General features: G+C 42.1%; 1 protein-coding gene across 1 annotated transcript in view; it reads left to right on the top strand.

Annotated features, from left to right (window-relative positions):
* LOC138674835 (olfactory receptor 1496-like) overlaps positions 1-14,255 on the top strand; it is a 30,278-nt gene extending 16,023 nt beyond the window's left edge. The window contains exons 2-3 of the mRNA XM_069762651.1: positions 12,897-12,936; positions 13,282-14,255. Of these exons, the coding sequence (XP_069618752.1) occupies positions 12,897-12,936; positions 13,282-14,205 (964 nt within the window). The 3' untranslated portion in view covers positions 14,206-14,255. The remainder of the gene's footprint in view (positions 1-12,896; positions 12,937-13,281) is intronic.
* Positions 14,256-14,963: the final 708 nt, after the last annotated feature.

Raw genomic sequence — 14,963 nt, 5'->3', positions numbered from 1 at the left:
ATGGCCCACAATTGGAGAGAGAGAGAGAGATGGCACACCCAGGAGTCAAGACTGGCACACAAGCAGAAAGGGCAATATTAATCTCCCACTGATTTGTTTTTTTTTTTTTTTTTCAGGGAGACTTTAGGAAAAAAAAATAGAATAAAATGATTTTTTCAGGAAGAATTTAGAAACCAAATAAAATAAAATGATTTTTTCAGGGAGAATTTAGAAAACAAATAAAACAAAAAAAGGCTTTCTATGGCCCACTGAGTGAGAGATGACGCACACAGGAGTCAGGAGTGGCACACAAGCCCAGAGGCCAATATTTATCTCCCACTGATTGATGTAGTGATTTTTTCAGGTAGATTTTGGAACCCAAATCAAGCTAAAAATAATAGGCTTTCTATGGCCCACAATTGGAGAGAGAGAGAGAGAGATGGCACACCCAGGAGTCAAGACTGGCACACAAGCAGAAAGGGCAATATTAATCTCCCACTGATTTGTTTTTTTTTTTTTTTTTTCAGGGAGACTTTAGGAAAAAAAAAATAGAATAAAATGATTTTTTCAGGAAGAATTTAGAAACCAAATAAAATAAAATGATTTTTTCAGGGAGAATTTAGAAAACAAATAAAACAAAAAAAAGGCTTTCTATGGCCCACTGAGTGAGAGATGACGCACACAGGAGTCAGGAGTGGCACACAAGCCCAGAGGCCAATATTTATCTCCCACTTTTTTTTTTTGTTCCAGGGAAAATTTATAAACCCAATAAAAAAAATAATAAATAGGCTTTCTATGGCCCACTATCTGAGAGACAGAGAGAGATGGCACGCTTAGGACTGGCACACAAGCCCAAAGGCCAATATTAATCTCCCTTTTTTTTTAAGGGAGAATTTATAAAACCAAAAAAAAAAAAAATAAATAGGCTTTCTATGGCCCACTATTTGTGAGAGAGATGGCACGCTCAGGACTGGCACACAAGCCCAAAGGCCAATATTAATCTCCCACTTTTTTTTTTTTTTCCAGGGAAAATTTATAAACCCAATAAAAAAAAAAAAAAATAAATAGGCTTTCTATGGCCCACTATCTGAGAGAGAGAGATGGCACGCTTAGGACTGGCACACAAGCCCAAAGGCCAATATTAATCTCCCACTGATTGATTTATTGATTTTTTCAGGTAGAATTTAGAACCCAAATAAAGCAAAAAAAAAAAAAATGGCCTTTCTATGGCCCACTGAGTGAGTGATGATGCACACAGGAGTCAGGAGTGGCACACAAGCCCTGAGGCCAATATTTTTCTCCCACTGATTGATGTAGTGATTTTTTCAGGTAGATTTTAGAACCAAAATCAAGCAAAAAAATAAATAGGCTTTCTATGGCCCACTGAGTGAGAGATGACACAGACAGGGATGGCACTCTAGCAGAAATGTCAATCTTAATCTCCCACAAAAAAAAAAAAAACAGGGAGTGTCCTTCAATTACTATCTCCCTGCAGTAATCTCAGCCAGGTATGGCAGGCAGCAATAAGGAGTGGACTGATGCACAAATTAAATAAAAAGTGTGTACAAACCAAAAAGATAGCTGTGCAGAAAGGAAGGAACAAGAGGATTTGTGCTTTGAAAAAAGCAGTTGGTTTGCACAGCGGCGTACACACAGCAATGCAGCTATCAGGGAGCCTTCTAGGGCAGCCCAATGAGCTACAGCGCTGAGGGGGAAAAAAAAATGTAGCTTCCACTGTCCCTGCACACCGAAGGTGGTGTTGGGCAGTGGAAATCGCTACAGCACAAGCGGTTTGGTGGTTAATGGACTCTGCCTAACGCTATCCCTGCTTCTGACGAAGCGGCAGCAACCTCTCCCTAACCTCAGATCAGCAGCAGTAACATGGCGGTCGGCGGGAACTCCCCTTTATAGCCCCTGTGACGCCGCAGACAGCAAGCCAATCACTGCAATGCCCTTCTCTAAGATGGTGGGGACCAGGACCTATGTCATCACACTGCCCACACTCTGCGTTTACCTTCATTGGCTGAGAAATGGCGCTTTTCGCGTCATTGAAACGCGACTTTGGCGCGAAAGTCGCGTACCGCATGGCCGACCCCGCACAGGGGTCGGATCGGGTTTCATGAAACCCGACTTTGCCAAAAGTCGGCGACTTTTGAAAATGAACGACCCGTTTCGCTCAACCCTAGTGACAACATTTGCCATAGTGAGGGATTAGTTAGAATAAGAAGGTGCAGTTGATGTGGTGGACGGTGGTTAGCAAGACATGCTAGTCTGCATTTTAGCACAGTGAGATTCCCAGATTAATGCATGTTGATCTCGCATGTGCCAGTTCTTGCATGTAGTTGTCAAATTAATGCATTTTTTAACTATACTCTTTTGTTTTTAACAGATTTGACAGATAATGTGATTTGTGTCATTTTTGGTGGTCTGAAAAAAAAAACCAGGCCAGACAACTGCAAAATCTGCCAATGCTGCTTGCCATTGACATATTTGGAGCTGATGATGTAGTGCTTGTCGGGGTTACACAAACTCTGTGTTTGTGCCAAAAACTGCAATGTAACCTTCTTGCCTTCCTCCTCCACCTCCTCTGCTGAGCTACTCAGCTGCATACCACTGGGTTCGCACCAAGTGGGATCTATTTTCTCATTTTCATCCCCCTCTGTTCTCCCACTTCTCACCTTGAGAGTCACCCTCCTCCTCTTTCTGCCCTCACAGCACAGTACAGTCTGCAGGCACCTCAAGTATCTGTCTTATCAGCATCACCTCCATTCAATGGCATTAACTTCTGTTGATGAGGGTTTGGACATTGGAAGAACCCTACTTCAACTGGCCCTGGATCAAACTGAAAAAAAAATTGGGCATCACCCCAGATGATTTCCTCCTCCTGACTCTGTGAATCTTTGGAGTATACTTCCGATGCCCATGGCATAGAATGTGTGAACAGATCTGCAGACTCAACCACCTGTGGCTCCCTATAGTCAGTTTGGCAGTTGGAGAGTTGTGACACGGGGAAAAACAAGGGTAATTGATGTGCCACCTCTGAGGAATATTCTGTGTGTGATGTTAAGGTGGAGAAAAAGGAGGAGATGTCATTTAGTGCAGTGCTTGCCATCTACTAGAGCAGACGTTCTTTCTGGCCCACATTAACAAAGTCTACCGTTCTGCGGCTGACAAAGAAAGGGAGTGGAGTAGCCAGTCCAGGAAAAGAAGTTGTAAAAATGCTACACAATTGCTCACTGCAGCAAAAAAAAAACAATTCTCATCTCTTATTATACCTGTCTCACACCCTAAACAGATATTCAGTACTTTCAATTCTCTCCTCCATCCACCAGCTCCCCCTCTCTCTCCTCTCATCGCAGGTGAAGAATTTGGATCATTCTTCAAGCAGAAGATTGACAGTGCAAGGCAAAGCTTTTGCTTAAAGTCCCCTCCTCATAAGTACTCAACTCTCCTTCAAAAATATTTTCACCATCATGGAAGATCAACTTTGCTCTTGACTTTCCAAATCACATCTCAACACGTGGGAACTTGACCAAATAACATCCTACCTCATTCCAAACCTTACCGTAGCCTTTATCCCACACCTAACCCACTTTTTCAGCATGTCCCTAAAATCTGGTGTGTTCCCCTCATTATTCAAACATACCTCCATCACACCCATCCTCAAAAAGCCCTTCCTTGACCCCTCCTCTGTGTCTAGATATTGCCCCATCTCATTTCTCCAAAGTACTGGAAAAACACGTCCATTTTAAAATGTCCTCCCACTTTTCCTTTTGCTCCCGCTTTGACCGCTAACAATCTGGCTTCCCACCGCACTATTCCACTGAAATTGCCCTGACTAAAGTCTCCAACATTCTACTCACCATCAAATTAATGTGACGCTAGTTTGTCCTCCTCCTTCTCCTGGACCTGGAATCTGCCTTTGACACAGTGGACCATTCCCTCTTAATGCAGACTTTCTGATGTCTTGCAATTTCAGACTCATCCTTTGTTGGCTTTTCTCGTACCTAACTGACAGGACATTCAGTGTCTCCCACTCACACACCACCTCCTCATCTCGCCCCCTATGTTTTTGTGTCCCCCAATGTTCACTTGGAGGCCTGGGCACTATGGATAGGGCACACACTTGCGCACCTTCTCCCTCTTTAAGTGACCGTGTGCATCGCCCAACAGCTAGACAACACCTTCCATTTAAGGCTCCTCCTCCAATATGGAGCTGATGTTGATAGTTTGCCTTGAATGATTGTTAGTTGTCAGGTTCCACAGGTACGCCCATCTGCTTGTCTATCCTGTATCTGTTTGCTGGTACCTGTATTTTGTTTTCTGTCCATCAGCCGGTCCAGCCTGCACATGCTAATACTCATCTGTTTAACTGCCGATCCAGATCGCACCTGTCAGCACTAGTGTTGAGCATTCCGATACCGCAAGTATCGGGTATCGGCCGATACTTGCGGTATCGGAATTCCGATACCGAGATCCGATACTTTTGTGGTATCGGGTATCGGTATCGGATCCATAGTGAGGTGTAAAATAAAGAATTAAAATAAAAAATATTGATATATTCACCTCTACGGCGGCCCCTGGACATCACGCGGGTAACCGGCAGGCTTCTTTGTTTAAAATGCGCGCGTCTAGGACCTGAGGAATGACGTCGCGGCTTCTGATTGGTCGCGTGCCGCCCATGTGACCGCGACGCGACCAATCAGAAGCCGCGACGTCATTCCTCAGGCCCTAAATTCCTAGAATGAGCGCGTTTAGGACCTGAGGAATGACGTCGCGGCTTCTGATTGGTCGCGTGCCGCCCATGTGACCGCGACGCGACCAATCAGAAGCCGCGACGTCATTCTCAGGCACTAAACTCCTCATTCTAGGAATTTAGGGCCTGAGGAATGACGTCGCGGCTTCTGATTGGTCGCGTCGCGGTCACATGGGCGGCACGCGACCAATCAGAAGCCGCGACGTCATTCCTCAGGTCCTAGACGCGCGCATTTTAAACAAAGAAGCCTGCCGGTTACCCGCGTGATGTCCAGGGGCCGCCGGAGAGGTGAATATATCAATATTTTTTATTTTAATTCTTTATTTTACACATTAATATGGATCCCAGGGCCTGAAGGAGAGTTTCCTCTCCTTCAGACCCTGGGAACCATAGAGGATACTTTCCGATACTTGGTGTCCCATTGACTTGTATTGGTATCGGATATCGGTATCGGCGATATCCGATACTTTTCGGGTATCGGCCGATACTATCCGATACCGATACTTTCAAGTATCGGACGGTATCACTCAACACTAGTCAGCACCCATCTGTTTAGCACCTGGTCCAGCCTGCATCTGCTAGTGGCCATCTGTGTAACACCTGGTCACGCCCACACCTGCAGTACTCATCTGTCTAACACCAGGTCCAACTTCCAGCTGCCATTGCCAATCTGTGTATCACCCAGTCCAGTCCACACCTGCCAAAGCCCATCTGTCTAACAACCGGTCCAGTCGACACCTGCCAGTGATATCCTGTTCCTCAGCCGGTCTGGCCCACACTGGCCGGGGCTTATTGGCTTAACTGCAGATCCAGATCGTGCCTGACAGCGCCCATCTGTCTAACACTTGGTCCAGTCCGTTCCTAACATAGAAAATCTGTGTAACACCGGGTCCAGTCTGCATCTGCTAGAGCCCATTTGTTCAACACCCGGTCAATTTCTCATTTGCCAGTACTCTCCTGTTCATCATTCGGTCCAGCTCACACCTGCCAGGGCTTATTTTTAAATGCCCATCCAGATTGCATCTGCCAGCACTCATCTGTCTAACACCCCATATAGCCTGCATCTGCCAGTGCATATCTGTGTAACACTGGGTCCAGGCCACACTGCCAGCGCCCCTTTGTCTAATACTCGGTACATCTTGCCCTTGCCAGTGCACATCTGTGTAACATCTGGTCTAGTACACACCTGCCAATGCCCATCTGTGTAACACCCTGTCCAGCCTGCACCTGCTAGTGCTTTTCTGTTCTACAGCTGGTCCTATCTGCACTCCTGGTTCCTTCTGCACTGGTGGTTTCAGTGTTCCATCAGTAACTGTCTGCACTGTTCATCCCTCTTTTGAGCCCTCTTCATCCCTCTATTGAGCCGTATCAGCCTACCAGCTCTAGAGGGTCAGCTGCCAAATTCTGTAGGTCAGCCCTGGAGTAGCACCTGGTGCCAACTCCTTTTTCCTCTATGAGTCATGGTTTTTGCCTGTTGCAGCTTATCCACGTTTGGATTTGGCAGACCACCTAGTTATGCCCCTCCAGGCTTTCTGAGGGCTATGGTACAGAGGTTCCACAACTTTGCCTGTTACAGTCTCCATCTGCTGGGTTGGCTGTAGTGGAAGAGGAGTCGGTCACCATTATACTAGTTCTACTCTGGTGAAATTGATGCCACTTTGTTGGTGTCTGCCACTAATTTTTGGAAGTGTGCAGACTCCGGGTTGGGTCTCCTTCATGTGTGTTGCCTGTAGCAGATGGCCTCCCAGTCCGGTGGGCCTCCGCTTCCTTTAAGTCAACTACCCGTGTTACTATCCTTACATTTTCACAGCCTGATATCTCGTATATGGCTGATTGTTGCCATGCCTTTCTAAAATTTGTACTGTGTGTAAATTGTGGCCACTTTCCTGGTATCTGCCCCTAATTTGATGTGTTTTGGCAGCTTTTGCGCCATTTTGAAGGTGTTGTGTCTGCTTTTCTTTTTGCCCCAATTGACTTCAATAAAGTTCGGCTTTGTTTGGTGAATATTCAATGACTATATCGGCGAATATTGCAAATTTTGCGATCATAATCTGAATTGAATATTGAAATATTTGCTCATCTCTAATCCCTATGCTATGCAACCTGTCTGCACTGCATTGAAATATAAAGTTGCTGATCCTGCACTGTGCACGATCAGCAACTTTCCTAGCTCTGGTGACTCGGATGTCGTCTTGACGACATCAGATCGTCCTGTCAACGATCGCTATCCCATGTGACGTCCTGGCATCTCTGATCCAAGGGCAGAGGGGCTGTTATTCCTCTGCCTGATCCCGGAATTCTAGGCTCAAGTTCAATTATAGCATTTAGGGGGTGCAAGTGCCAGGAGCTGTATTGGAATTCTCCTGGCACTTAGTGCCGGATGTCAGCTGTCAGAATCAGCTGACACCCAGCGGCTGTGCTAGCGTCATCCCCGAGACGTATCCATACAGCATAGGTCATTAAAAAAACCTATACATGTTTCATATCTACGAACTTTTAATGACCTGGAGAAACATAATGGCAGGTCAGTTTTAACACGTAGTGAACATGGTAAAAAAAAAAAATGGGAAATTGCACTTTTTTAAAAATTTCACATCACTTTAATTTTTGTTCCCACTTTCCAGTATACTATATGGTAAAATTAATGATGCAGTTCAAAAGTACAACTTGTCACACCAAAAATCCTGCCCTCACATCGCCACATTGACTAAAAAATTAAAAATTTATGGCTCTAGGAAGAAGGGGAGAAAAAAAATGGAGACTCAAAAATGGAACACTCCAAGGTGGTAAAGGGGTTTGGGAGTGGGACTTCTAGACTGGTGAAGCCTTTACACTAAGTGTAAGGCTGGAAAACTTTTTTTTTTCTTATGAAATGGTTAATGATTGAGTCTGATATTTTATCATGAAACAATTATTGTAAACTGTTTATATTTCTATTCCATAATGCCCAAGAGCAAATGAGACACAGGAAAAAAAAAATAATGAATCCCCATAGATTTGATACAGATTATATCACACCACTGAGTATATATACATGTGCTGTATCCGTAATATATCCTGTGTGTAATGGCTGCTTCTATGTCGCCCGCACCCTACATACAGTTACGTTCAAGAGCCTGAAAACGCAGTGAAGACTTTTTTTCTAACTAAGAGACTGAAATGAAAGATTTAGCAATTTTATTTAAGAAATATGAAAATCTCTAAGGTAATTACTGGGAAACAAGTCAAAAGCGTAAAGCACATTCCTCATCTTGTAATATTACGATCTGAAAGACGGCTTCTTTTTTTCAGGACACACTAGACATCCCGATATTGCCTGGTGTCTTCTAATATAATCAAACTGGGAAGAAACAGGAATAACTATATGTTTCTATAATTTGTTTATTTTTATTATTGAGATATTTTGTCTCGAAGGAAGAAAAGCAGCCATGCTCACCAATATCGTGTAACAAACCCAGATATTGCTGAATTCCAAAAGACTTCATGATAAACGCCATATAATAGAGGTACAAAATACAGCCATTGACCCACCGATCCTCCATGGTTGGAGATTAGCTTGGCATTATTGTTGCACATAGATAAAACTTGTTCAAAGTGCCAGTGACACAGATATGTACAATATGATGCATTGTGTCGGCTTATAGCACGTTGGACGTGACCATATTATTAGATAGGACAAGCTGTCCAGTACTAAGGAAGGACATCCCACAATGGCAGACATTGTGCTGACCGACACCAATATAAAAGGTCCTGGCCACATCCCACGAAGCTGAAAAATACATGTTCTAATTGCTGAATACTGATATTAACCCCTAAAGCTACGTCGACATTTGCGTTGTTGGGCGCAGCGTCGTCGATGTATACCGACGCATGCGTCATGCGCCCCTATCTTTAACACGGGGGGGCGCATTGACATGCGCCGGTATGCGTTGTATTGCATTTTACGACGCATGCGTTAATTTGACGCACCAGACAGGGCGCGGAGGACGCAACTTGTAGCGTTTTCCCTGCACCAAAATTCATGAACATTACAATTTTATGTCAACGCATGCGTCAAAAAACGCAGCGTTGTGTATATGCGTTGTGGGTTGCGTCGACGACGCTGCGCCCAACAACACAAATGTGAACGTAGCCTTAGTGATGACCAATGCGTCTTTTTACTGATCCGCGATATTAGAGACTAGCATCCACTGACGGGTCCTGTAGCTGTCAGCTGTACACTATATCAAGTTGATGCATCAGCCACAAACAGTGTGGGTACCGACTATAGTAGTTTAACCCCTTGCTTCTGTCAATAATGACTACAGCATCTAGATGGTTAACAGAGTGTGAGGCTCCCTCTTTATCCCCATCGGCCCCCTGAGATCATGATTGTGTGGTCCAGACGTTTGCCATGGCAATACACAGACAAATAATAGCCAGCGTTTGCCGGCTATAATGGCCTGTTCGGAAGTTATCAACAATTAGGTGGTAAAAATAAATCTCTTCATTCCTGTTATACTATTTTGAATTAATTCCCGAAAAGCATCGGAAGGGTTAATAAGCTACCGGAAAGCAATTTTGAACACATTGAGGGGTGCCCATTTTTAAAATGGCTTCACTTTTAAGGGTTTCCAATTCATAGGACCCACAACGTCACTTCAAAATTTAATAGGTCCCTAAAAATAAGTTTTGTAAATTTCCTGAAAATGAAAAACTTACGCTACAATTTTAAACCTTCTAAAAAGCCGACAAAAGAAAACAACAAGCCGACATGAGGGAAATGTTATTTATTAGTGTTTTGAGTGGTATGACGATCTGGATTAAAGGGATAATGAATGAAAGTTCAAAAATTGCGAATTTTCTGAATTTTTTGTTAAATTCATGATATTTTTATCAATAAATGCAGAAAATGTTGACATAAATTCACCATTATCCTAAAGTACAATGTGTCTCGAGAGGAATCATTCACAAAATCAACCAGATCCATGAAAGCATTCTGGAGTTATTACCACACAACAGGACACTGACCAGATTTTAAAAATTTGGTCTGGTCACTAAGGGGTTAAACAAAAAAATAATGGGCTTGATGAGCGCTACTGATATAGCAAATGGCTGCAAGCATCAAGGTGCCAACCCAGTATCTTCCATACACTGACACCCCCTGATGAATATTGAGGCAAAACAGAAATCGGGTGGATTTTCTAAGGTAGTGTGTGGTTGGATTAACATCTCCTTGGCAGCTCTTGTAAAGCCCATGACTTTTTGTTATATATCGATAATCATGAGTTCTGGCACTTGGACTGACCTGAAGGAGGAACCATCTGTATGATTCATCAGTGTTGTGCCTGTCTTTGCACAATAGAATAAGGTGAGTGTAAAAACTCGCTGTGGCTATATGGTTACCGGGCTGATCTGCACTAGGAGCAACTTTACACTTTTTCTTTGCATGTGGATATTATTGACACTTTGGCGAAAATACACATGTTTGTGTTAGGGGACGAGTTCCCACCTCTGCACAGGGGCAATCTCAGGCCATCTCCGCTGTGTTCTCCCATTCTTCTCCTGCCGCAGTGGAGTCTGCTCAGCGGAGACTGCTCGCTCAGTCTGACTCTGTGCAAAGCCTTTCCAGCTTCTGCCATTGTAGCCAGTACTGGGCAGTGGCAAGCAAACGTTTTTGTTACTAAGTCCTGCTTTTCCCCTTCTGAGCATGCCCAGGGCAAGATCTCTCGTTGGAGATCAAGGGCCACATGCTTAGATACTGCAGCAAATCCCATTGGTCCTCTAGGAAGGTCCTGGAGGTGCTCAACTTTTGTGGCAGACTCCATTGGTCCTTCTGGGAAGGTTCTGTACTTACTGCAGCTATAAAAGGTTCGCATGGCCGCACGGCCCTAGTGTACATTTAAAAACGTGTGTGTTGATGAGTGCAAGTCGTTCTTTAAACATCTCCTCCCTTGTGTATGACTGTTCACATAAGGTTGATGTATGCTATCTAGCGCCCGGCTGAGCTATCAGCATTAAACATACAATACAGCGTCTATTGCTGTGACCACCAGTGCGGCGCCGTGCGCTATTAGACCGCTTCCCTAACCCAAGTCTGGGTGGTTAGTGGCATCTGCCAGTGCGGCACTGCTCGGACTCTTGTGCTTAAAATTACTTTTAGTTATACTCTGACACGCAGTACCGGTGTCGAGCGCAAGTGGTCTATACAAACTCAATCTCGAGTCTTGGAATTGAGTTCTGTGACTTCTAGCTTGTGCTCTTTGTGCGGTACCGCGGCCCTGTGACGTAACAGAGTTCGCTTCCACCGCCATATAGTACCTCCATTTGCCAGCAGTGGGTTCTCTCCTGCACGGTGGACCCCGGGCTGCGAATGCACCAAATATCATCTCACTATTTACTCGGTGTGTTCCGCCAGTCCTAACAGTTTGAAACCTTTGTCAGACATGCTCATTTTTTGGTGAATCCCTACTGAAAATTCAAAGAGATTCACAGAAATTGACAGAAAATCAAGAAAAAGAAACATCTCAAGTATTTTCTTTTGCAAACTCAATATTTACCCAATTATGAATCCTCCACTTCTGCAATGAATAAGGCTTCTTTCACACTTGCCGTGTTTTTGCGTCCCATTTTTGCGGCCCCAATAGATATTTATCTAATCTAAATCGGGCCGCAATAATTCTACAAAGCTCCATATGCCATATGGTCGTTAGGGCCATATTTACGGCCGTGAAAAAATATTGAGCATGCTCAATATTTTTCACGGCTTACAGACACGGACCCTATTGAAAATCAATGGGGCCGCAATAACAACGGAAGATTGTTTTTGTGGTGCAGCGGGAATACTGTTTTTGCGGAATGCTGTTTTTTTCCCAATACTGTTTCCATAGTATAGGAAACCAGAAAAACGGCGATCTGCAAGTTTTTAGCAGTCTGTTATTGCGGTAGACTGTAAAAATTGCCCGCAAAAATGGCCTGCAAAAACGGGCTGCAAAGAACACGGCAAGTGTAAAATAAGCCTATAGGTGTCAAATATGTGTGTTCAATATATCACTTAGAACAAAGTTATTTCTAAATGCGTCCCTTTATTAGATTTGTAGACACTATTATCCATTCAGGTACATATTTTTTTAAAATATGCAAGAGCTGATACGGGTGGAAGTGAGAAGAGAAACTGGTAGATGGGGAAATTTGTTATGTTTTGGGCAACACACATTGTCTGTGATATTAAAGTCTTTGTATCTGATGCCCAATCCATTTTAATCCGTGCATCTAAATTAGAATACATTTTTTTAAATATATTTAATAAATATTCTGGAAGCCATTCGTAACTTTGTACCTTTGTACCTTTATTTTCCATTTGTACATTATAAAGAATACTTATGGCAACTATAAGTAGAAACTTCTTTGAGCTTTGAGTATTCAAACAATTTTTTAAGTTCCGTCAAAATCTGGGAATGAATTACATGATAGAATATATATCAGCAGTTATGTGAAATTGTAGGAACACCACATCTTTTAAACATTTGTGAACAAGCAATATTTGATCATTTCTAAACTTTAAAAAGTTGCTGAGTTGAAATAAATTGTTTACAGTAGTATTTCCTTTTTTACATTAGTGATTAAAAAACTGAAACCACGAAAAAAAAATAATTAAAACATTTCTGCCAATTTCTCTGTCTTTTAGAGTAATTTGTTTTATTTTTTTTAACAATAAAGCTTTTTATCGTGTTTTTGTCAGGAGGTGCACTGACAAAATAAACTACAATTTGGTATTTCACATTTTTCTTTGTCATTTACTATTTTAATTTTTACATTTTCAGCCTTTTTTTTATCAAACTGCTAAGAACTAGGCAACACTTAATATGTTTTATTTCTCTATTTTTGGATTGAGGAAAGTGAGTAAGCCAAACTTTTTTCAATATTTGTTAACTCATTTCTCTGTTACTTTTCACTTGTTTTAGTCCACATTGAACCTGCAAATTACTTCAGGTACTATTTCTTAAAGTATTGCAATATAAAATAATAGCAATATTGAAAAATTGTCAAACTCCTTTGAAGCCCAGCCACAGGAATGGCTTTATGGGAGTAAATGGGAGATATAAATTGTTTTTTCTCCATTGTCCCCAAATAAACGATAAAAGTTAATCAGTAATTTTAGTAATTTTACTTTTTATTAAAGAAAAATCCTGATAAATCCAGTTCATACAAACTGTAAAAAGGTAAATTAAGGTGGGAATCACAGAGCCATTCCTCTGAAAGATCTACAGGTAATATTACCAAGCCCAAAGAAACATAACCGCGATCTTCTATCCCATCTTAAAATTACATAGTGTGCATCAATGAAGTTAGTATACCAAGCTAGAAACCACAACAGTGTTTTATAATTTACCAGGAGATTATGACACAGTATTATAATTTTAGATTGAATTATTGTTTTATTTGACTTTTCCTTCCAACCTAAAAAAAAAAACTCTGAGATGCCAAATTAGCCATTGTTGGTAAATAAGGAAAACCGACTGTTAATAGGGATGTTCATTTTGGACTTTGTTTTGCTTTGACTACAGGAGAACAATGTCACTCTCGTCAATGATTTTTTTCTGTTAGGATTTCAAGTCAGCCAGAACTTGAGAATTTTCCTTTTCTCTCTGCTCCTTATCTTTTATTGTGGGACAATATGTGGGAATCTCCTGATCATCACCCTGGTGTCCACCAGCAAGAACCTCCACACTCCAATGTACTTCTTCATCTCACAACTGTCCATCAGTGACATCTTGTTACCCTCAGATATTGTCCCTAACTTACTTTATATTCAGCTGAGTAATGGAGGGAGAGTTTCCTTTTTTGGCTGCATGACTCAAACTTATTTATTTTGCTTAGCAGAAGGATCCGAATGTCTTCTTCTCACAGTGATGTCTTACGACAGATATGTGGCCATCTGTAACCCTCTGCATTACACCTCCATCATGACAAGTGCATTTTGCCTAATATTGGTAGTCATCATCTGGTTCCTTAGCTTTTTCACTTCATTAATTTACATTATGATAATATCCCGACTAAAGTTCTGTGGACCAAACATCATTGATCATCTGTTTTGTGATCTGGTTCCCTTGCAGAACATTGCCTGTTCTGATACTTTTGCTATGCAATTTCAAATGTATTTACTAAGTATTCCATTTCTATTTATTCCTAACCTAATAATTGTTATTTCTTATGCTAAAATTGTCCGTGCAGTCTTATTAATATCATCTAATATCAGCAGACAGAAAGCCTTCTCCACCTGTAGCTCCCACCTCACCGTGGTCTCCATATTTTACCTAACAATTTTTGGTGTTTATATTCTTCCAAAAAGTGAACAAACATCAGATATTAATAAAGTCCTATCAATGCTTTATACTGTATTTACACCCTTGGTAAATCCCATTATATACAGTTTTAGAAACAAAGACATTAAGAAAGCTGCACAGGAAACTATACTGAAACTCCTCTAATCTGTTTTAGTTGCTTAACCCCTTTATCCCCAAGGGTGGTTTACACGTTAATGACCGGGCCAATTTTTACATTTCTGACCACTGTCCCTTTATGAGGTTATAACTCTGGAACGCTTCGACAGATCCCGGTGTTTCTGAGATTGTTTTCTCATGACATATTGTACTTCATGATAGTGCTAACAATTCTTTGATATGATTTGCATTTATTTGTGAAAATAATGGAAATTTGGCGAAAATTTGGAAAATGTTGCCATTTTCCAACTTTGAATTTTCATGCCCTTAAATCACAGAGATAAGTGTTATGGCCGGCAATCAGGCAACACAGCGTGCAGTAATCAGCGCACATACAGAGATCTGGCAATAACCAAAAACAATAGGACGAGCTCTGAGACGTGGAATCTCTGTAGACTGCAGTACCTGATCTATCCTCACACAACTATAAGCAGCAGTGGATTGCGCCTATCACTACCTATGCAACTCGGCACTGCCTGAGGAGCTGACTAGCCTGAAGATAGAAATACAAGCCTGACTTACCTCAGAGAAATACCCCAAAGGAATAGGCAGCCCCCCACATATAATGACTGTTAGCAAGATGAAAAGACAAACGTAGGAATGAAATAGATTCAGCAAAGTGAGGCCCGATATTCTAGACAGAGCGAGGATAGCAAAGAGAACTATGCAGTCTACAAAAAACCCTAAAACGAAAACCACGCAAAGGGGCAAAAAGACCCACCGTGCCGAACTAACAGCACGGCGGT

This window comes from Ranitomeya imitator, chromosome 4, assembly GCF_032444005.1.
Source record: "Ranitomeya imitator isolate aRanImi1 chromosome 4, aRanImi1.pri, whole genome shotgun sequence".
Taxonomy (NCBI): domain Eukaryota; kingdom Metazoa; phylum Chordata; class Amphibia; order Anura; family Dendrobatidae; genus Ranitomeya; species Ranitomeya imitator.
The sequence above is the reverse complement of the archived record's forward strand: the minus strand, read 5'-3'. Positions and strand labels throughout refer to the sequence as shown.